Source organism: Thunnus albacares, chromosome 2, assembly GCF_914725855.1.
Source record: "Thunnus albacares chromosome 2, fThuAlb1.1, whole genome shotgun sequence".
Lineage (NCBI taxonomy): Eukaryota > Metazoa > Chordata > Actinopteri > Scombriformes > Scombridae > Thunnus > Thunnus albacares.
In genome coordinates this window covers 22,337,356-22,360,744 of record NC_058107.1, presented here as the reverse complement: position 1 = coordinate 22,360,744, position 23,389 = coordinate 22,337,356, and the positions used below count along the sequence as shown (strand labels likewise).

Below are 23,389 nucleotides of genomic sequence, written 5' to 3'. Positions count from 1 at the left end.
GGGTTAGGGTTAGGCATGCGGTGGTTATGGTAAAGGTTAGGATAAGTCTCCATGCAGGAAATGAATGCAAGTTAATGTAATGTCCTCTGAGGTGATGGAAACACGACTGCGTGTGTGTAGACTGACTGCTGAAACATTTCACAACAAACATCTCTGCCAAACATGGATTCCCTTGGTATGAGTCAGAAAGGATGCCTTCAACCCTGCCTCTCTCACTTAACTCTATCATTCACTTTTTTCCAGACACATTCACACACACACACACACACACACACACACACACACATATCCATACATACACACCCTCAGTGTTAATCACATCCCACACGCCAAAGTGTGAATTCCTGAATTTCGCTACCAGAATACCTCCTGGTCAACAGCCTGCTTGTGCTTGTATAATCCTCCCTGGAGCTGTTTTGGTTTTAAACCACTGTGTAGGTAGATGTTGTGTCTTTATTGTGTAACAAACTGTCACAGTAGCACGGTAGTCAGCTCATGAAATGCCAACCCCGACAAACTTTAGACATGTGTCAGTGTTCTCACAGATTGTTTCTTTCATAACCAAAAGTTGTCAGAGCACCAGTTGTACCACTGGCACTTGGTAAATATTTACCCTCTCTGTTTAGCTTAACAAACTAAAGACTCCTCGGTGCTTCATGAAAAAATGACGACTAAGTGGACTTTGTATAGTGTAAATGTATAATCTAATAAAATTCAGTAAAAGAAGACTAACAGAGATTGATTGATGAGTTTGTCTGTTGGAGATGGATAAGTATATGAATGGCCACTTCCATATTTGTTTGATGGATGGAGGACTTTTATTTTTCTGTTGACTGACTCTCCACAGGAATCTCCAATCAGGCTGAATTTATCAAGCGTGAAAAACCATTTGAAAGGAGGGCTGAGAGGGGCAGAAGAAAACAAGAAGGTCCTTTCTCTTTTTCCTGCTTGGAAAGCTCATTATTCCCCAAGCTCCCCTCTGTCTGAAAAGCAACCCCCTCCTCTACCTTACTTCACTTTTTTTTAGTCCCCGCCTCGCCTCCCCACAAGCCAACACTGTGTGAGTGACTAACTCTAGTTTTTCTTCTACTATAGCGCCGCCTCCATTCTCTCACTGGCTCTTTTATTCCCTCATCCCTGCCATAGCTCCCTCCTTTCCTTTCCTCTCCCCTCCCCTCTCCTCTCCTCTTTCTCCTGTCTCTCTCTTCATTTCTGCTTGTTCACACCAACCAGCTCAAAGCCAAAGAGATCCTCTGTCCCTCTCACACTGACCGAGCTTTAAACCAGAGCTATCCCCCTGAAAAATTGAGACATTACTCCAAAGGAAGTTATTGCTCAAGCCTAAAGGTACAGGAACTTCTCTTTTAGTATTTTACCATTGAATATCTGCAAATGCATTTGACCAGTAACTGTATTTTTGTGTGTATGCCTGTGTGTGACTCGACGTGTGAATCAGTATCAGCACAGACCCAAACTCTACACGTGTGTTGTAGTTTCTCATGTGTATATATGAGGAAGTGTGCATGCTTTCGTAGACATGGCTGCAACACATGTGTTCTTCACTCAGAAGTGAATTAGAGTATTTTCTTGCTTTTATACTGCATTTTTTGGGAAATTGCATGGTTCAACTGTCATTACATTTTCTACATGTGAAGGAACACATGTCTTACTCAGAGGAGTTTCAATAAGGCATTTGTAATTTGACTTAATTGCCAATTTTGTGGCTTTTTTGATTATTTTGTATCCTTTTTTCAATTCAGTTTGCATGCACAGGATTATGATGAGAGGTTTTGAGTGACTACTGTAGAACAGTAGTATGCAATAAAACTCTACAAAATGGTAAAATAACAAACTTGATATCTGACTGGCCAAAAAGTGTGACAGAGTGTTGAGCAACAAGAGCTCACTTATCTAATGCTTTCAATATGTCCTTCCCTTTTGATCCGACAGCTTGTAAGCCTCGAACCAAAGGAGAACAGGTGTAACAGACAGAGAGGAGAGCAACAGGTAGCAAGTGAATCACCTTTCTGCTGTTCACATCAGTGGAGTTCAAGTTTCTACACGTTTATAACAGATCTGAAGATTTCAGCCACAGCCATGACTCAGAGCAACGGGGAGAACCCTCAGAGGACCCGGAGTGGTCTCCACCAGATCCGGGCCGGCATCCAGTCCCGGTCTCTGCTGGCCAAGAAGAGAGTGGAAAACATCACGAGGAGTGATGTCAAAGGATTCTTCATAAGAAATGCCTTTGTGATACTTACTGTCGCTGCAGTTATTATAGGTGAGTGAGAACATTTTTTTGTACGTTTTAACTGACTCAGCAATTTCAGATTGTGGAAAAATCTTTTCATCCTTTGGGATTTAGTTGATTTAAAACGTGACAATACTACAGCTCCTCTCCTTTCCATGTATCACCACTTTACCCCTCCTCTGTTCAAACTCATAAAGAAGAAGGCTCCAGATTTGCATTGCCCCAGCAATCCATCAATCTGGTGTGACCAACACTCTTCTGGCCGGACGGAAGAAGGAAAAGAATAGAAACAAACTCACCAGATGAGAGAATAGAAGGAACTTGGATGAACTTAGCAGACTGGCCTTTATCTGACCCTGTAGCTGACCCTTGACCTGTTTCCATTAACCTTTGAATCTTACGCAGTAGGAAGCAAGTCAGGCCCACCCACTGCCAGCACATCTGCAGCCCTGGTAGAATTACACCGTGCCATGACGGACTCATTTGATTGATTGTTAAATTCAGGATATGCTTTACTTCAGGCTGTCGGGTCAGCCACCTGGGCCTGTTGTTGGATTAGTGCTGCAGTGAATAAAGTGTTTGTTGTAAGAATAGATTTCACTGATAATGAAGTAAAAATTCCCACGAAAATCAGGTTCAAAAATGATTCAATAGAATAGGCGCAACTGCACAGTCTTGCACAATCGATCGATGATTCAAAGAAATGTTTAATATGTACTAACCTTGCCTCCTGCCAAAGTGCAAACAAATTAGACTTATTATGAAATACAAGGATTCCCAGCAATGATCCCATAGTGACCGGCTTTCACCTTTATCGCCACTTTGCTCATGAGTTCACTGTGTTTTATTTGACTAAACACATCTAATAAGTAAATGTTTCACCTTTCACCTTTCATGTTATTTTGGGACCCTGAAATGAATCAGTATTACTATGATTTTCATACAGTAATATGATTATATTCAACTACGGGTGGCAAATATGGGACTCCCATTCTTGTTGGCATCAAAAAACGTATTTTTTAAAATACAGTTTGAATTTTCATCCATATCTGATCCTTGCTGCAATTTCGTGGTTTTGCAATTTCATTGTCTTGAACAATGACAAAAAAGCTCTATCTATCTGCTTCAGGTATGATCCTGGGATTTGCCCTGCGGCCTTACAAAATGTCTTATCGCGAAGTGAAGTTCTTCTCTTTTCCTGGAGAGCTGCTGATGAGAATGCTTCAGATGCTGGTGCTTCCTTTGCTGATTTCCAGTCTCATCACAGGTATGAGCATCAACATATATTGCATCAGGTCAGCAAAATGTACAGCCTTGCATCCATTTATTTAGTGAATTCACCTCCCACTATTTTATTATTTTACATGTGATACATTTGAACAGTCAGACAGCAAGATATTGGTATTTTACATATGAGGCGTATTCAAGTTTTTTGCTGCATCTTAACCTTTTCAGTCACTGCATATATATATATATATATATATATATATATATATATATATATGAGTTAAATAATTTACTAATTCTATCAATGACATTAACCAATAAGTATGACAATGTTTTACACACCCGAGGCTTACACATCATCCTCTTACATGGTTGGGACAACATTACGGTAACTAAATTGTTCATCAACTATTTTTAGTTCAAACGTGCCTCAGATACCTAAAATAAGCACACAGAGTTCAGATGCTCACAATTCCAGGCTGTGTGACATTGTTTTGTTCTAAATTTGTATCAAACAACTTACCACACAAGACATTACTGTACCTACCTCCTAATATCACAACCCTCTTAACATTAGGATTTGGTAGAAAAAAAAACTGAAAAAAACCCCATCCACCTTCTGCTAGAAGCACAGCATCAGTTTCCACATATGGGAAAGAGTGGGACCACTGTCTGACTCTGTTTAGCTATATGTTATTTGAGTCACATGTTTTGCAGTTAACATGTGTTTTCTGTCCACAAGGTTCGTAGCAGTAACAGAGTTGTATGGTGTTTTGTGGCTCCACCGACCACCATGTGCCCTCTGAGTGGCAGAGTGTTTGTTCAGCCGATGCTGTTTGTTGGTTTTGGGTCCAGTGGTGGACAGAGTTAGGATGACCTCATGAAAGAGAGACAGCAGCAGAGAGAGAGAGAGAGAGAGAGAGAGAGAGATGTTCTGGACGGACTGGTCTCAGTCACATGCTTGACCCATGTTGTAATGGCTTTGATCTTGATACAACCCGACCAACAATATTGTGTCTTTATTGAATAAACAATTCAGAGTTAGTGGACTGGATTATGTTGTGGTTTTAACACAACTTGTACCTCCAGCTGCTCACATATATTTAGGCCTGTATCTCAGAAAAACACACACACGATACTGAGGTTTTCACCTCTATTCCAGGGATGTAGTGAGTTCATTCGTCACTGTCGATATGGTTCGTAAATCCATTCAGACACGCAGCGATGCTTTCTTCCAGAGGCAAAGGCCTGTGGGCTTGTTATTGAGCAGAGCCGATACTTGTCTTGGAAGTAAAAGTATGGATAGACTTATGAAACATGCAAGTTTCCAAAAACACTGGTCAGCAGTAGTGACTGACAAATGTAGGAGGGACAGAGTGTGGCCAAATGTCCAGTCACAGTGCAGTGACTGACAGAGCGAGGGGCCAGTCTCCTGGAGGGATGGCACAGGCCGATGATGTACGATAATAACCTGCTTTGTGTTGCAGCGGGGCGTCACATCATCACATGACCACAGCTACAACATGTGGAAACCAACAAAGAGTGCTGTTCTGTAGTCATTAGGCACACAGCTCGTATCTCATGTATATTATATATATATATATATATATATATATATATATATATATTATACAAAAAAGTTAATTATTACATTACTAAAAATAACATACTTTACATAACTGCAGCTCATTTTGTATTTTTTTCACCCTCCAGTGAACTTGAATATTGCTTGAGTTTAGGTAATCTATTACAGTGAGTGTCTTATTTCTGTGTGTTTGGAAAGTCTTCACTGGATCACTGCACAACAATAACATACCTTATATTTATGTCACTTCGTGTGTGATGGCTCAATTTTGAACAGACTTTATCGGCATCAGCCAGAGAGGTAGCAGGCCGTTACCTAGATCAATGAATAACAGCACATAAATACCAAGTTCAACCACAGTACATGTACAGGTCTCAAAAATCCACCCTCCACGTGACAAACATTAAATGGTACCCGTTTTTTAATGATTCTCACACTTAACTGTACACTGTCATTCCAAACCCATATTCATTAACCTCAAGTTCAAAAAATGTATCTTGAGTAAAATTAAAACCAGTTTGTACTTTAAAAACTGTAAAACTGCCTTCTCTTCACTGTTAAACCTGCAGTTAAGCCTAATTAACCAGAGTATGTTGCCCTTTGTCAGCATCAAATGTCATACCCATGACAGGAAAGGATGTATCTCATGATATTAACTTCTAAAGCTTTGTTGTTGTTGCCCACATTGAGACTACTTTGTTAAACAAAGGATGATGACAATAACATATCAGAAAATACAGTCTGCGTTGTGCTGATTTAACAGACTAAGCCAATCCCGTTCACTACTGTATATATGGAATAAATGTTTAAGTCAAAAATAATTTGTTGATGATGCTTGAGTCGTCAGTTTGATTCCGCTATATTGGTACAGCGTGTGCTTTTTGGGTTGACATGATCTGGTTACACCCTGCAAGAATGTAAGCACATTGAATGCAACTAACTCCCAGATGATATAATTATTGCAACACTAAAATGCACAAGTTACGGGCAACGGGTTCCTACAGCAACCCTGCCGGGACGCTAGAGCAACAGTAACAACAAAGGAAGCTTTTTCTAACTGTGGCTGTGAAACTGAACTGTTTCACAAAAACACACACATACAAACACACACCTGCATATTTTGTGCACACCCACGTGTACCATGTGGTAAATTCGAGGAACTTAGGCTTTCAAAAACAATAAAACAGAAGAATTCACGGGTTATAAAATAGATGATTATTGTCTTTCTCATATGGGGGAAAGGTTATTGCATAACTTTTATTGGCCAAGATGTTATTGTACGGGACAACATTTTTGAACACCTGTGACACAACTGTAGACCTCACATTTATGAAATGTTTGATGTACCTTATGTTACTGAAAGCCCATCATTTGAATTTTGGAGATAGAATAAAGACAACACCGTCTCCTGATTCTGAAGAAGCAGTATGTTTATTTATGTTTCCCTCCTAATAACTTAGGGCAGACTCACAAACTTGTGAGATAGTGTGACTGCTTTATATACATGACTTGGAGCACGACTCGGAGAAGAAGGTATGTTAGAGGATAAGTGCATAAGCAAACACGTGGCCCCATGTAGAAACTGACTGTCACGCTCCCAAGACTGAATTGTGCATCTATGAGAAATGGGTTGTCCCAGTTAGAGGGGCTTCCCTGTGAATTTGGATCCTATCTGAAAGTAAGGTTGTATTGGGAATCAAACTGTCTGAGCAGATTCCAGAGGTATCCCGGAAGTTAGGTAATGAAGGAAAGCAAGATTAAATAGGCAGGCAGAGGAGTGAGAGATCAAGCATTATGAAAATGGCTTATGGTTTTTCCATGAGGGAGTGAGAAAGAGAGAGAGTGCAGATACTTCCAATTTGATTCACTCACAGATGCTTCAAACTCTGCATGTGTTCGCCACAAAATCCATATTGTCTTCAGGCATTTCATTGTGAAAGCTGAGAGTCCACCACAAAGTATTTATAGAGCCAAGTTGAGGCTGGACGTGGAGAGAAGGGATGTGGGCCGTAAAAAGAGGAAAGGAGGATGATTACAGAGGAGTTCGCTGCAGGGGAAGTTTGAGGGGCAAAGAGCCAAGGGGAAGACTAGGACAAGGAGTGAGACAGGAGAGAAATGAAGAGGAGGATGAAGGAGGGTATTATAGTAAATAACTGAACAGATTGTTTTTGGTTTGTTGAGTAACGGCAGTAAGGTAAAGGTAGAATTAAAATAATGAAGAAGTTGTCCAATAAAGATCACTCATGGATTACAAATTTTACATATAATATGTAAAAAGTATGTACATCTCTTTTTTAATTTAAGTGTAGCTAAATTGTTATTGGTGGTAGTCCAAGTGGCACTAGTTTTTTAATTTAGATGAACTCAATAATGCATCTTATGCAGACATTTTACTGTATCTATTAAATGTAAAACATCACTCAAACATATCAGTCTCCCTTATCAAGGATAATTTGTAAATCTGCTCTACTAAAAATTAAATTTAGTAGAGCACAAGAGTTTCACACAAATGGAATATTCAAGTAAAGTGAAAGCACATTAAAACTGTACTTATGAGGACATTTTGCTGCTCGATGGCACAAAAATAATCTGAGAGTGCAGTCAGGCACTGACTTCTGTGCGTGTTATTGTTTTGACATACCAACTGTCACTGTATCTTTTTAATGACACTTATGACACTAGGCTTTTCTGGGATCATAATGAGACTGAAAACATATACGTTGTTTTATTGGAGCAAAGTTATTGTTTATTCTGTACACACATCATCTATTGCATATCTGAAGATGTGATCCCTCCTTTGTTGCTCTTCAAAACTCCTTGGGGGAGGTTTTCCTGATCTGAATCATAGTTCTAAGAATAGAGGGTGTCGTAAATTTGTGATAATGGGCTTTATAAATGAATATGACTTGACTTTACTTAACATCTGGCATATTAAGAGGAAACAGATTTGGAGAATATGTAAGAATCAGCCAGTTGAAGGTTTCTGTAGCCAGAAGGAATTTGTTGCTGTGTTTTGTTGCTCATATCTTATCGCGGGTTACATCTCAAGGCTATGTTTCATTCGTAGCATTATACAAACCAAACTAATATTTTACAGACATTATTACAGACATTTCATGATTACCTGATCAATTATTTTGTCTATAAAATGTCAGAAAATAGTCATTCCTATAACTCATGAATTGCATTTTTGGCTTGAAAAGTGACTCAAGCAATAAATTGATTATGAAAATAGTTGGCAGTTAACTGTCTAATCAATCACTCAACTATTGAACTCGTGTTGTGATGATATTTTCTGAGTGCAGGCCTTCAGGTTAAGTCTTGCCAGAGCTGCAGGTTTCATTTCTGCCCAGCGTCAGTGGATGTTAATTGCCCTCTGGACAGACCTCATGCAGTTCATGTCCTGAGCCTCAACTCTCCCCCCCTAAAGTAGGCCTACTTTTGTGTTTGATGAACATTCCCCATATGAGAAAGAAAGTCATTCTCCCTGCTCTCCTTCAATCTTGGTTCCTTCGTTCTTTTCAGAGGATGGAATTGGTGAGGCTGTGTCCGTTGTTGCCTGGACAACAGGTCGGGGATCATTGTGTGCGTGCAGGGCTGACAAAGTCAACAAGTTTTCCCAGGGCTGTCAGAAAAGGAATAGGAGGAGAGCAGAAATAAAGGGGGATGAATGAAGGGGGGAAAGGGTGGCAATGAAAGAGGATTGCAGCAATAAGATCAGCGTGCATGAAAAAGAGATGAGAGAGGCAAGATGTGGGGGTTGGAGAAGAGGAAGAGCGGGGGGGAGGGGGGGGCGCTCTGTAAAAAGAGGTGGTGATGGAGGGGTGGTAGGGAGAGGGAGTAAAGAATTTGGGAGAGGAGAACGAGGGGAGGGAAGGATGAAGAGGGGAGGAAGAGGATCAAAAAGATTTGGATAAAAACCCAAGTACTGGGCATGTTGAGACAAGAGGAACACAGAGGGCCAAAGCGGGGGCAATAGGTACACCCATGGACACACACTAGCACACACACACTTTAGTATGCACAGTGACACATATGAAAGGAACACATACATCTCTCTTCACACAAAGCCTGCTTCGTCTTGTACTGCTCTGAATGAAGATAATGACCATAATAGGAACTGACACAATGAAAATACAACGCCAGTGTCATTCCTATTGAGGCAGCTTGTCCGCTTCCAAATCCACTGAATGGCCGTACTTCTTTTACCACCATTATCCCCACAAAGTCTGTTTAATACTATTAGAGCTGTGGATGACAGTTTAGCCCCGAGGCTCTGTGACTCCATCAAAGTTCGCTCTGCCATGCATAAAACTTATAGTATTTTCTCTGCAGCGGTTTATCAATTCTAAGCCATGATTGTCAAAAATATTTCTTATGCACCCTTAAATCAAGTTGTGGCTTTTCAGTAAGGCCTATAAAATGAAACTGATGACAAATTTTTGGTTATGTATAATTTGATAGTATCCAACCTTTTTTTGCAGGAATGCAAACGCTGCCAGACATAGAAGGAAGCAGAGTATTTATCTGTAATTTGATCAACAGCTTTTTCTTCAGCATTATGCTGCATCTGTGTAAAATGTTGCTCAGTGTTGTACTTACTCAGCTACAGTACGTTCTTTGCTGTCTTTTTCTCCCTGGCACAAATAGTCAGTTGAGGTAAGGCTGTTTATCTGCAACTGACATCTCTGTCTGCTCGCTGTGTTCACAACAAACTTACATCACACTTGGCGGACGTTGAACTATCAAATAAAAGACTGGGATTTGAACGATGCCAAATCACTTTGGAGTGAAACTTGAAAACCACAGAAACACAGTTTTATGACAAGTTTTCAAAGAGTTTCTCTGTAATTTAGTGCATATGAATGTGCAGTATGTAAACAGATGTTCTGTATTAGATCCGCCCCTGGGTGTTGTACAGTAGGTGTTTTCTCACCAGTAAAGGTCAAAGTCAGATTATGTTTCTTGCCGCTCTTTGTTGTCATAGATAGTTAGTCAGATAACCTGGAAGGATGTATTCCACCTATAATTACAACACCTTTTCCCAGGCTAACTGTATGCTCACAGGGACAGTCAGTAACACATTTATGCAGCTCTGAGATCATGGGACAGCATGACAAGGGATGATAGGGATGTTTGTTTTTTTCCAAATGCAGAAACAACAACAAAGACAGGAATATGCAGGATTTATTATTAACTTAATCCTGAGATTGCTCTACTCTATTTGAACATGCCTTCACTCTCTTGATACTATTACATGTGCATTTGATTTTTTATTTATTTATTTGTTATTTTGTGTTTGGCAACATTTTCTAGTTACCGAAACCAAATATGTAATTGTAAAGGAAATGTGTGTAATTAATTTAAAATAATGAAATGGATGCTTGAATCTACACTGTTGGTGAATTAATTCATCAATTGATCAATCCGTACACACAGAGCTGCTACATGCACTGCTGTTGCACTGTTGCTCCACCTAAAGGAAGTGTTTGAAAATCCAATATCAATTCTCATTCTGTGCAGCATACTTCTCTCCTCATTCATTGTCAAGTCATGCTTCTGATAATATGAGCTAAAGTGCAGGTACCAGTGGATAACTAATTATTTGAAAAACTTTATGGAGGATAAACCCTGCAGCACTGATGTACAGTAAAATATATGATATGTCCCTTTCAGGTATGGCCGCTCTAGACAGCCGTGCATCTGGTAAAATGGGTATGAGGGCGGTGATCTACTATACCACCACTACTGTGATTGCTGTGTTCATCGGGATCGTCGTGGTGCTCATTATTCACCCTGGAAAAGGATCCAAGGATGAGTTTACCAAGCAACAGCAGATAGAGCGGGTCAGCCCTGCTGATGCTTTTCTGGACCTTATCAGGTACCCGCACACCTTCACCACACCTTCAAGAACCGAACATACACTCACAAGATTTCCCCTGATTTTCCCTTTGAAATCTATACTAATCACACAGATGGAGGTGTTGGTAAAAAGACTAATTAATTGCAAGGAGGACTTAAGTTCTGTGACAGTTGAGATGTTGCTCAAAAGGGCTGACAGTTGCAAATCATTACCATATCAGACAATGACCTTTACATTTTATACATTCCATCTACTGTAGGTTACTTGGTTCTGATTGAAGTGCATTCTTCATTTGTAAGTAATTTGTTCATCCTAATAACATTGTACTGTTTTGCAGAAACATGTTCCCTCCTAACCTTGTGGAGGCTTGCACTAAACAGGTAACTCTCTCTCCACATTCTTACACTCTCCTTCCTTTTCCTGCCCAGTTACTGTGAAGTTTTATTATTTTGGACTATCACCCACTTAGCAGAGATCCCTGTTACAATACAAATTCATTTTATACTACTGTCAGCAATGAAATTAATATTTTATATCTAAATAAAAACACAAATCTTGTGTAAATGTTAAAGAAACGTTGAATTAAATCTATTTTTTTTCAAATGGTTTCTTTTTGGACACTTAAGAGTGATCCAGTCATTCTAAGCTACCTGATGTATACCTTACATGTGAGCCTTTACAGTGCACCACTTTCACTTCCTTATTCCAAAAAATCTGTACATTTTAGGAAAGATGTAAAGAAGCTGGCAGGATTTTAAAATTTGTACCAGACAACAAACAGCCAATTGTGTTCTGTCTGAATGGCTCATTTATTGAGCTCATGTAAATTACTCATCTTTTCCACTGTTTAGTTTTCTGGAGACATGATTTCTTCATATTCAGCCAACTAGATATGTTCTGGTAGTCATCAATGACTCTGAACCCCTAGAATTTTTATTAATTAGATGAAAATATTTACACAAGATTCTACAGCCATGCTTGTGGCTCCGTGAAGCTGTTATTAGACACAGCAGTGCTCACAATGACAATGTTAGCATGCTGATGTTAAGCAGGCATAATATTTAATAATTTCACCATCATAGTTTAGCATGTCAGCAGACCTGATGATGGCCATAGAGGAAATGTCAGGGGATTAACACAGTCATTACAATTAATCCTGAATGTGTGCACCAAATTTCCTGGCAGTCCTTCCAAAAGTCGTTAAACCATTTCACTCAAAACCAGAAATGTGAACTGTGAAATGCAGGAAAAGTCAGAGGATCACCAAAGTCATTACAGTTCATCCTCTGGATAATGTGAATGTCATGGGAAAACAAATTCATGGCAAGCCATCAAATTGTTAGAGATATTTCAGTCTGGGCCAATGTGGCGGCCCCACTGACTGACTGACATTATCAGCCGAAAACCAGATTTGAATCACTGTTTAACCCATTATTTTTCTTTTTTAAAATCTAGTTCAAGACGCAGTATGCCAAGAAAGTAGTCCATGTTAAGATGACAGTGAATGATACAATATTCACAGTCAATGGCAGCCAGGGGATAGCTCGGGAGGAGATGATCCCAGTGCCGGGGACAGTGAATGGAATCAACGCTCTCGGCCTGGTGGTGTTCTCCATGTGCTTTGGTCTGATCATCGGGAGCATGAGAGAACAGGGGCAGCCCCTGAAGGACTTCTTCGACTGTCTCAATGAGGCCATCATGAGGCTGGTTGCCATAATCATGTGGTAAGTGCAAACAGGGATGCATGAATGATAGATGAATTATTGGATTTTCCAAAATACAGACAATAACACCTACTGATCCTCAGGTATGCCCCTATCGGTATCCTGTTCCTGATTGCTGGTAAGATTGTGGAGATGGACGACATCACAAGCATGGGTGGCCAGCTGGGCATGTACACAGTGACAGTCATCTGTGGCCTGCTCATCCACGCCATCTTTGTCCTGCCAACGCTCTACTTTGTTATCACCAGGAAGAACCCCTTTGTCTTCATTGCAGGGATTTTGCAAGCACTCATCACTGCCCTGGGAACATCTTCTAGGTATGTGATTGTATTTTGTGTAACACAATACAGCTCAAGTACACTTGAAACCTGGAGGGCCTTGTTGTTCTAAAAGTACTGTAGGTTTGGCCCAGTAATGGTTTATGGTGAACAAAATCTGTTTCTTCCAAATCTACATAGTGTGCAGATTTAAAATTACAAATGTTGCAATTTATAGTCATTGCTGGCTTGCAGTGAATTGTTTTAGGCTTTGATGTGCAGTTAGGGTGATCAGGGTCAGTATGTTTCACTACTATTTCTCACCTTAATTGACTGGTCAGTGTTAAAAAAGTCAGAGCAACTTACTTTCCCCCTTCTCTCTTTTTCTGTCAATCTCCCTCTCCCTCTATCCTCTCTCAGTTCTGCCACTTTGCCCATCACTTTTAAATGCCTTGAGGAAAACAACAAGGTGGACAAGCGTGTGACCCGTTTTGTGCTCCCTGTAGGTGCCACCATAAACATGGATGGCACAGCCCTGTACGAAGCCCTGGCAGCCATCTTTATTGCTCAGGTTAATGATTATGACCTTAACTTCGGACAGATTCTCACCATCAGGTATGCAACTTACAGTACACTTGCAATTCACCTTTTTCTCCTTAAAAATTCATGAATTGTTTCATTCAGTCAGTATTTTGTGTCTCAAATGGACCTAAAAGGAGCTGATTCAGGAAACCTTTCCTGCTCTTTGTGTTGGATCATTTTTGGATATACAGGAGAATATTTCTATTACATTTTTTTTTCATTAAAGCAAGAAATACTATTCAACTAGAGTGAGGCATCTTCAAGCCACAAAAGCACAGGTTCCAGCTTCATGGCGACCATCCAACCACCAGTTCAGCTGTTTGAAGCAGTTGGGGAATAGTATTTCAGCCAAGGGAATTATTTTTAGTGACCCTATCCAATGCTGTTACTAAGGAATGGTTTAGAGTTCAATCCTAGGACGAGTCTGTCTTTTTTGCACTGTAATAAATAATTTTTTAGACTATTTAAATGTCTCTCTCCCTCTCTTTTTTGCGCTTATTTCCACCAGTATCACAGCCACAGCAGCAAGCATTGGAGCAGCTGGAATCCCTCAGGCAGGACTGGTTACCATGGTAATAGTGCTAACCTCTGTTGGCCTGCCCACTGATGACATCACACTCATCATTGCAGTTGATTGGTTCTTGTAAGTATCGGCTGTATGATGTAAAATGTAAATGTTGATGAAAAAAAAACCCACAATCAAACCAGTTTTGCATCAAGATTTTTCCTCCTAGTAGAACCAGTTAACTATTGAGCAGCAAAATACTGAAATATTGAGAGGAATGAAAAGGATTTTGTCATGAGGAAATAAAAAAAAGGGGGGAGGAGGGTATGAATTCAATCAATTTCCACCCTGGGGGATTTTAAAGGGTTAAGGGATCACATGCTGTATACTCCCAAGTGGATTACAGGACAACTTCCAGAGACACTCCCTTCACATTCCACGTCCCTCAATCCATCTGGTTTTTATTCAGTCGGCATCCAATCCCGATGAAGTCCCGCTTCCCTCTATCTACTGGCTGTGTTTCATGTGATATAAAGTTTGCCTGGAGCAATTAAAACTATGCCTCCAGTCTTCAAATGATATTTTTTTTATGTACACACAGATTTAATTTGCAGTCTCCTTAGTGGAAATGTTAAATATCTTGTAATCATGTCTTCCTTTGTCTTCTCTTGTCTTGTCTTGTTTATTCTCTGCTTTCCCTCAGGGACCGATTGCGCACAACCACTAATGTCCTCGGAGACTCCATCGGTGCAGGTATAGTGGAGCACCTGTCTCGCCATGAGTTGCAGAATAAAGACCCAGAAGTGGGCAACTCAGTGGTGGAGGAAGCAGACAAGAAGCCTTACCAGCTCATCTGCCAGGAGAATGAGTACGAGAACGAGAGGCCTGCTGACAGCGAGACCAAGATGTAGTTGGAGAGATTTTTTCAGAGGTTGCATGAATTCTTATGAAAAACACTACATTGAACCATTTTCTGTTCTAATCTCTACTTTATTTCCCAGTGTCAAAACCTTCCTCTGACAAAATTGGAGATCTCACCTGATCACATGTAACTAGAATAAATGAGCCGAGATGAGTTCCAACAAAGTGGAAGGTCTGATGTGGGCTCTCTTGACCTAATGTAGAGAGAAATGGTTCACTGTTGCATTGTTTTTCTAAGGTTTTATGCTATGTATCTGCCATAGGGTGGCAGATGTTTACTATTGAAAATGAACTACTCTAGAGCCTGGTGGTTTGTGGCCTGCATGCCATATCCAACTCCTCTCAGAACTGTCATAACTAATCTCACCCACTAGAGGCCAGTATTGGTGCAAGTCTTGACACCACAGCAGATTTACAGCCCAAAGTTGCACAGACTTGTTCCTGGCTTTAAAGTTGTTGCTTTTGTTTCCGTTCAAGTGGTGTTGAATGTGAAAAGATGTCAGTGAAGTGAGAGTGAAAATCTGTGGACTGATGTGAGTGTTGGATATCATGCACATACACTGTGACCAGGCCAACTTCTTTGGGGGAAAAGGGCTGTCTATTTACACATTTCTGTACAGACATTAGTGGCTTTATTTTCTGTGATTATGGTGTTTTTGTACAGGTATAAACTGAATGAATTGTGTCATTTAAACACATGCTTTCCCTGCCCCCTAACTGTCCAAACCAGTCTGCTATTGTTAGGCAAAAGAAGCTGTTAGAATACCATGGCAACTATCATTGTGCCTGCCCTACCAATCTTAATAGGTGACGCCATCTTTTTTTTTTTTTTGTGAAACATAATAGTTTGTTCTTCAAACCACTCATTACAATGGCCAAGACTGATGAACCAAAATCACTCAGCCAAGCTTTTACCTGTAAATTTGCTTAGCAGAGAATTCTAACTGTAATCACTTCAGAATCTAAAGCAATTATATTTTGACCAAAAACAACAACAAAAAACAAACAACACCAAAAACGTTATCTAATTTTTCTGTAAGATTTCATTTCACACAATTAAATCATACCCACCCATTCCCAAACAGATTGCTAATACACTCAATAATGCAGCACTGTTTTAACAGGAAGATAGTAAGATAGTGTATTTCTAATAAATAGTTATGGTGATTGTGACTCAACACCTCGAAAAGTAAGCTCTTATAACGGAGCAGACCCTCTAACATGGCCATGGAACTCCAAATTATTTGGTTAAAATATTCATTAATCAGTGTGGAATATCTACTTTATATTAAATTAGTGAAATAGTAGTCAGTAGATTGGATATATGATTTTCTAAATTAGCGAGGTTACATTCAAGTCGTGAATATTTCCATATATTCTTCAATTCTTATTTCATATGGTCTAATATGGATGCATGTTGTAAAGTAATGGATTTAATTTCATTCCCCAGCTTTTAGTTAGTTAGTTTGGATTTGTAAGTGCTGCTTTGTATTTGAACTAATTCATTATACATAACAAATGCAACATTTACATAGAAGCTGCTTTGTATAGAAGATTCTTCTGAATATAATGTACTTGTATAGAGAAATGTAGATAAAAGTGTACATTAATTGTAGATTCAAATTGTAAAAGGTTACTTGACGACTGTGTATGTAAAGATGCTGTAACCCTGCTCCTATCAAACCTAATGACCAAACTAACAATCCCTCATTTTCCCTTTATAAATGCAAAACTGGCTGATTTAATGGACCAAATGATTTCCTTTACAGACTTGAGGAAATGGAATAGTTTGTTTACAGATGCTGGTTTCTCCTTTGATATGATAATTTCTCATGTGGGTGCACATACACATGCATGCATGCACACACACACACACACACACAGACACACACACACACACACACAAACACGCAAAGACTGAATAGTTGTAGTTTTGTCTTGCATGAATTTTTAAAAATAAAAACAATGAAATCATTGGTGTGTATTTATCATTTTATCATGAACACCTGAAAGACACAATATGTAATCTGTGATTTTCAAACTAAGCCTCTAGAATAGATATTTTAATGAAATGACTATAGGTGTTTTAAATACTTGCTTATCTGGTAAGTTTGCACGTACCTGTTTTTGTAATGTACAGGTTGTATCTTGCTTGAGGTCATATTAGTGGTAATTGGAACTGCAAATGTCAAGCTTCCTTCAGGCTGTTGCTGTCTCACTCCAACAACCTTTTCTAAAAGTTTCTTGAGACAATTTGAAATTACACATAATCCTCATATTTAACAAATGCCAATGCTGGCACCTTGAGGTCAAACAGTGATTTGACCTCCTTTAAAGTGAAAAAAGAGTGCAAACACAACAATTTGCTTTGCAAAGTAGTCTGTAAATTGGCCATCAATGTCTGATCAAACAACCATGTCCTATTTTACACATAAACATAATTACTGTATATCTTGTTGTTGGCACATCTTAAGATATTTATTAACTTACGTTCATATTCTTATCCTTTACCTGAATACTTCTATTTTAAATACTAATGATCACCTTGCCAGCTGAGATCTAAAAATTGCCATGATATAAAAATGTAAACCATAAGTAGACTACTTGATGTGAACAACCAGACAAGACCCAGATGGAAACACATAGTAGTGGAAACATAAGTGCATTTAATCAAGCGCAGTATTGAAGTATTTGTAGGATACTTAACACCTACTCCTCTACAATTCAGAGGTAAATATTGTACTTTTTATGATTTTTTTGACAGCTATATAGTTACCTTGAAGATTTTAATATTTTATAAACAAACATGTGACCTATAAAAGCTTATAAAATATAATACATTATTACAGATTAAACAGCAAAGACAGTATATAAAAATGAGTGCCATCTCAACATGCCTCAACATTAAAATTTTGCTTAAGTCAGTACATAAATAATAACAATCCAATAATACAATAACACTCTGAAAAGGGTCATTCTGTATAATGAGAAATTTTACTTTCAATACTTTAAATAAACAGTATGTTGCTGATAATACTGTATATTACACTTTTTATCTTTTTTATTTTCGAAATGATGAATGCAGGACTTTCACTTGTAATGGAGTATTTTTTTAAATTGTATCTTACCTAAGTTATGGGTCTGAATACTTCTTCCATCACAGCACACAAAAAATATTTTCTAAAAATATTACTAATATTGTAATATGAGTGTGTAAGGCAAGCATTTTTTTTGGCATAGCACCTCAGTAGTGTAAATTATAAATTATATATATTTTTTCCATCACACACTTCAGGAAATAGAATAGTTAATTTGTTTACAGATGCTGGTGTCGCCCTTGATAAGATAATTTCTCGTGAATTTCCGTGACACACACACGCACAGACAAACACACACACACACACACACACACTGAATAGTCGTAGTTTTTGGATGGATCATGGATATTTAAAAATAAAATCAATGAAATCAGTGGTGTGTATTTATCATTTTATCATGAACATCTGAAAGACACAAGATGTAATTTGTAGGTTATTTAAAATGAACGTTTTAAATATCCTGCATGGGGTCATAATTGCATGTTTGAAGTGTATGCAAAAATAGGATGTATAGATTTAAAGTGATAGATATGTGTGGTAACTCCTTGGCATGTTTCATCACCAGCAATTTTAATAATGATTTGTTTATATATGTGTAATATATATGTGCTGCCAGACTTTACAGTTGTTTGTACTGTAAGCTATAAATGGGCCAGAGAGGGTATCGTTGTGTTACAGCGCCCTCTAGCGGCTCAAATATGAAACGTTGCATGGCATTTTGTTTGGCGCCGATGGAGGGAGTCACTCCTGAGATCTTTGGTCAGTCAGACGGCAGAACTTCCGGTCGGCATTTTGTTCTACGAGAGGAGAGCCTCTTGATCATCGCAACAATCGTCATATTTCTCATTTACGGTCGAAATTGGCTGCACTCATTGTTTATGTCAGCGCAGACCGACTGAGACTCCGAAGAACGAATGTTTCCCCGTGAATGTACGTTGAAACATTCACCCTTGAGTGACGGAAGAAGAACGAATCAGTCCGACCCGGATTATTGTTGATAGCTAGCAGGCTAGCTCAGCAGCTAGCTGGCAAACCAGTCGAGTTCCTTCTGGAGGAGCAGCGAGAGAAGAAAGGGGGAGCTAGAGATACGGACACGGACACAAACCGAGCTAAAACATTCCCCTCCCTTTGGGCGCAACATCCCGAAGGTAAATATATCCACCTACCTATCTTTATTAAGCAAACTTTTAAAACTGCGATTATTAATAATAACATGAATAAATTCTCTGCTGCGGGACCACCTACGGCGTCGTTAATCGGTGACCGGGAGGTAACGGAAAGCTAGTGGACTAGCCAGCCAAGCTAGCTAGGTGTGTTTTCGCTCCGCCGAGGCGCTCGGCCTCAACTGTATGTCATTTGTCGAGCCCGAGGATTGGGCCGTTGCTTCTACATCTACTCACTCAAACTCGCCACCCTTTTCCTGAGCTCAGGGGGGGAAATTGGCTAACATTCATTAACCCCGACTAGCGCTTCCTCGTATTATGTGAATTGTCTTCCCTTTTATTTGAGCTGGTAGCAGCGTTAGAAGCTAACTGACAACAGTTAGAGCTAGTTAGCATAACTAGCTAGCTATTAAAACACGACTATTGTTGATAGCGAATGAGCTGTAGTGATCTTAGCTGCTATAGTAAGTGGTAACACTAGCTTCGCGGTTAGCTTGGAGGACCCAGGCAAGCAACTTCTCGGCAGTGGTGGTTTTTGGTTGCAAGTAGCGGACAGGAGCTGGCGTTTTAGCTAACTAATATAAACAGTGAAATGGATGCTAATGTCAACTATACGTTAGCTAACTGTTAGTTAGTCATTATTTTGTGTTGTTTGTCTCCTAGCGTTGTGTTTTGGTTTGCTGGAGCTTTTGGCAGGGCTAATGTTGGTTTTGGTTGCTATCCTGTTTTGAAATGTTTTGACTCGAGTGCGGACTGTGCAGAAAGCTACGTTATGGCTGCTATAGTTACTTTCACTGTTACTATCATAGATTAGTGGACTTGTTAATGTTGCTAGTGGGAATCGGTAGATACTTTTTGCTTCCTAGCCGCGTCAAATGGAGTTTGGTTGCTTTCTGCAGTTAGCAAGCTTGCAGAGAGCGCACGGTGGCTGTTTGCTACTGGAGGATGCAGCCCCCCACTACTGCCGCCACCATCACAGTGCATCTGTTCCTTTGTGCTGCCTCCTGCCTGTCAGTCTCACAGCTGTCAGCCTAGCCCCTACGCACTGAAGTGAGAGCTCGTAGACTGAGCATGCTAACGTTGCAGCGAGCTAATTCTATGTTTACAAAAATCCATCTGTTGATCCTGAGTAACAGTTATGTCGTGCAGAATCAGTTTCGCGTATTTACTATTTGACCTCGATGATTGGCTTGCACTCAGGCTTGGTAGGAACTTTGTGTTTACAGATTTACATGCCATCAGTGTTGTGCTGAAGTTGCTGAAAATGTTGTTGCATTTCCTTAGTAGCAATTTAAAAGAGGGTTTCATGTTTGGTTAGCAGAGCTGCGTGCTAATGCATTCGACACTGACAGGTCATTGTAAATATTAAATGCATGTTTGACAGTGGATGTTGTGATGCTCTGTATGCTGTTGTTTTTAAACCGTTTTCTACCGACATGACTTCTTCCTGTTATTGTCCCTAAGAAGTGTAATATGCAGTTGCATGTCAAAAAGTCTGATGCAGTGCCATGTTCTCTTTCAACAGATTGTAGGAGTAAGACTTTTTATCTGAAATGTCAGTGAGTCCACCCGAGACTGCACAGAATTCTTCAAAAAGGTATTTGTGAAACAAGGCAGCGGTTATGCTCATGGTTTGAATCATTGCACAGTTCACAACATTGACTTGTCTTTATTTATAGTATTAATGCCTGTTTACTTATTTACTTAACTGAGTCAATTAAGACTGTTTATAAAGTGTTTAGAAAGGGGTTGAGACTAGTGTGGGTTATCTTTTTCTTTGTCCTGTGATGCAAAAGCACACCAATTATCATTTTTTGTCAGGGAAGATATTTTAGATTACAAGAGAGCCCTGTAGTGGCCGTCTCTCAGCTTGTTGTAGCAACCAGGTTTATCCGTGAAGCGTGGGCTGTGTCTAGATATTCTGAAAATTGCAACTGGTTTTTCGCTGTGTTTTTCTTTGACCTACTGTACAGTCTTTCATGAGAGGTCAAGGACATCCAATAAGGAAAGGGATTTAAGACAAATTACGAGCAACACAGGGTTCTAATTTGTGCACCTCTATCATAATAAGCTGTGAGAGAAGAGCCCTATGGTTTGAAATGAAGGAGGTGGTGTAGACTTCTACGGTAGTAATACAAGATGTACATCATTTGACTGATATTAAGTGTATATATAAAATGTAAAATTCAGTTACTGGAGAATTGGGGAGAAAATAGTGGAAATATATTGTTAATTTTTGGTATGTACCCACACATGGTATAGTATTGTTTACTAGGGCCAGTCAGAATGTCAAAGGCTTATTCACTGGAGTACATTATCACCGGGACTGTATTATTCAAAACATTTCTAAACTGGTGTCAATATGACACATACATGTTAATATTGTGCTGTTGTGTTTACAACTGTATGATAATATACCCTCCATGCAGTGGCTTGGCAGCCACCAAGATGTATATTACATATTTGGTATTAGGTGACCTTGTTCTCCAACCAAAAAGCCTGGTCCAATCCTCTGTGCATTTATATCTGTGAATAGTATAATTGGCATGAGTCTAACCTGGACTCATGCCAATGCCATGGTATTCCTACACCTGTGTCCCTGTATTTCAGACAGAGAGCATTGAAAATTCCCTCCTTATGGATCAGTAACATATATCAAATAATAATGTACTAGATGTGCAAAAGGAAAGGGTGATTTTCTGCTCGAATATATATAGCCAAGAACATGGCAATTTATCTTGATAGACAAGATCTAATAAGACACATGGATTTGCAGCTTACATGCAACAGGCACCATGACTTCTTCAGAAAACATGATTTTAACATCAGGCCAGACATGGCAGTATATACAGCAATAATCATTGTGCTTTTGACTCCATGTTTTTGATATCCCTGAATAAGATTTAAGGATTTGTGTTAATTTCTTCTTCTCCCTTCATTTCTATTTCTACTTAACTCCCTTGTTAATTTTGCTTTCTCGACGCCACTAATTTGCCTCTCTTTCTCCACCCTTCTTCTGTCCATCACTCATTGTTTTTCTTGTTTCTCTCCCCCTTACTAACCTCCTTCTCTCCAAGGTGTCAGGAGATGTGAGGACGGGTGTCGTCCATCGACCCCCGATCTACCTGTGTATCAACACACTCCCCCACCCTCACCTTCAGCATGAATGGGGATATGCCTCATGTTCCCATCACCACTCTCGCTGGGATCGCTAGCCTCACAGACTGTGAGTGACACACCGCCATGTTCCAAACACACACTGTCACAGTTTTTGTTCTGCCTCTTCAAGTGTAAAATGCCAAGCTCAAATATTCTGTCTGAACAGATGTAAATTTGCAATTGTGATTGCATTTTCTGTCTTTTGCCATGTCTACTTCCCTATCCTTATTTTTCTACCATTGCATATTCACGCTCATGTCTGTCTCCTACCCTTTTTTGTGTCTGTCCTTCCCATCATCTCTCTCTTCTTGTCTCAGTGTTGAACCAGCTGCCCCTCCCCTCCCCTCTCCCGGCCACCACCACTAAGAGCCTCCTGTATAATGGGAGGATCGCGGAGGAAGTTACCTGCCTACTGGGCTGTCGGGATGAGAATCTGGCCTCCCAGCTAGCCCATGGCCTCAACCAGGTCTCCACAGAGCACATGTGAGTTTATACAAGAGAATGTTTGCAAAATTGTGTCTTGGTCCAGAGAGACAGGTCTTGCATGAGGATTTTAGGCCTGTTAGTGTTAGAGTGTGGCCCTGCATAACTTGGCTTTAAAAATTATTAGTCAAACAGGTAACAGCTGAAGGGATGCCACTGTTGACTTGTGGAAATGGAGTGATGTTTAGTTTCTTTTTTTCTAGTGAAAACTTAGAGATGCATTTTTTATGAGACATGGCATAACACTGATAGCAGAATAAATGGCAAAATTGCTCATCAAGAACTGTTTATTAAATGATAGTAAAACAAAGTTTTAAAAGCCACTAAAGACACAAAATAAAATCAACTTCAGTTTAGCTTATTTGTAGTAGTGGTGTGTAATGAGGCTAACATTTTTATCATGGTATGTCATTTTATATTGTGGTATTGAAATATTGATATAAATCAGCTGAAATAAATAACCAACAAATCGATGCAAGTCATTACATTGATGCAAAAAATCCTGTAAATCCAATTTTGCCATGAAGCAGTTCTGCTCATTGATTTGAAACATTGCTCATTAAGGTCTCAT

General features: G+C 39.5%; 2 protein-coding genes across 4 annotated transcripts in view; both read left to right on the top strand.

The window, feature by feature from the left end:
- The first annotated feature begins 1,155 nt into the window (after positions 1-1,155).
- slc1a3a (solute carrier family 1 member 3a) lies at positions 1,156-16,889 on the top strand. Its single transcript, XM_044373332.1, has 10 exons — positions 1,156-1,347; positions 1,951-2,281; positions 3,381-3,518; positions 10,740-10,944; positions 11,264-11,306; positions 12,382-12,650; positions 12,734-12,967; positions 13,328-13,522; positions 13,998-14,132; positions 14,698-16,889. Exons 2-10 carry the CDS (start codon positions 2,098-2,100, stop codon positions 14,903-14,905), a joined length of 1,611 nt encoding a protein of 536 aa, XP_044229267.1. The 5' UTR covers positions 1,156-1,347; positions 1,951-2,097; the 3' UTR covers positions 14,906-16,889.
- A 1,876-nt stretch (positions 16,890-18,765) lies between these two features.
- Positions 18,766-23,389, top strand: part of nipbla (NIPBL cohesin loading factor a) — a 28,328-nt gene continuing 23,704 nt past the window's right edge. For 2 of the 3 annotated variants that reach the window (XM_044373313.1, XM_044373306.1), the window contains exons 1-4: positions 18,766-19,161; positions 20,702-20,773; positions 22,254-22,402; positions 22,653-22,818. In XM_044373313.1, coding sequence (XP_044229248.1) covers positions 22,339-22,402; positions 22,653-22,818 — 230 coding nt within the window. In that variant the 5' untranslated portion in view covers positions 18,766-19,161; positions 20,702-20,773; positions 22,254-22,338. The remainder of the gene's footprint in view (positions 19,162-20,701; positions 20,774-22,253; positions 22,403-22,652; positions 22,819-23,389) is intronic. The other variant, XM_044373322.1, reaches the window with a different exon arrangement.

What these genes read in the sequence shown, in the direction of transcription:
- slc1a3a (XM_044373332.1), top strand. Translation starts at nt 2,098, where the DNA reads ATGACTCAGAGCAACGGGGAGAACCCTCAGAGGACCCGGAGTGGTCTC. An exon ending in GCTTTTCTGGACCTTATCAG is followed by an intron (nt 10,945 to 11,263) that starts GTACCCGCACAC and finishes ACTGTTTTGCAG; the next exon opens with AAACATGTTCCCTCCTAACC. An exon ending in ATTGCAGTTGATTGGTTCTT is followed by an intron (nt 14,133 to 14,697) that starts GTAAGTATCGGC and finishes GCTTTCCCTCAG; the next exon opens with GGACCGATTGCGCACAACCA.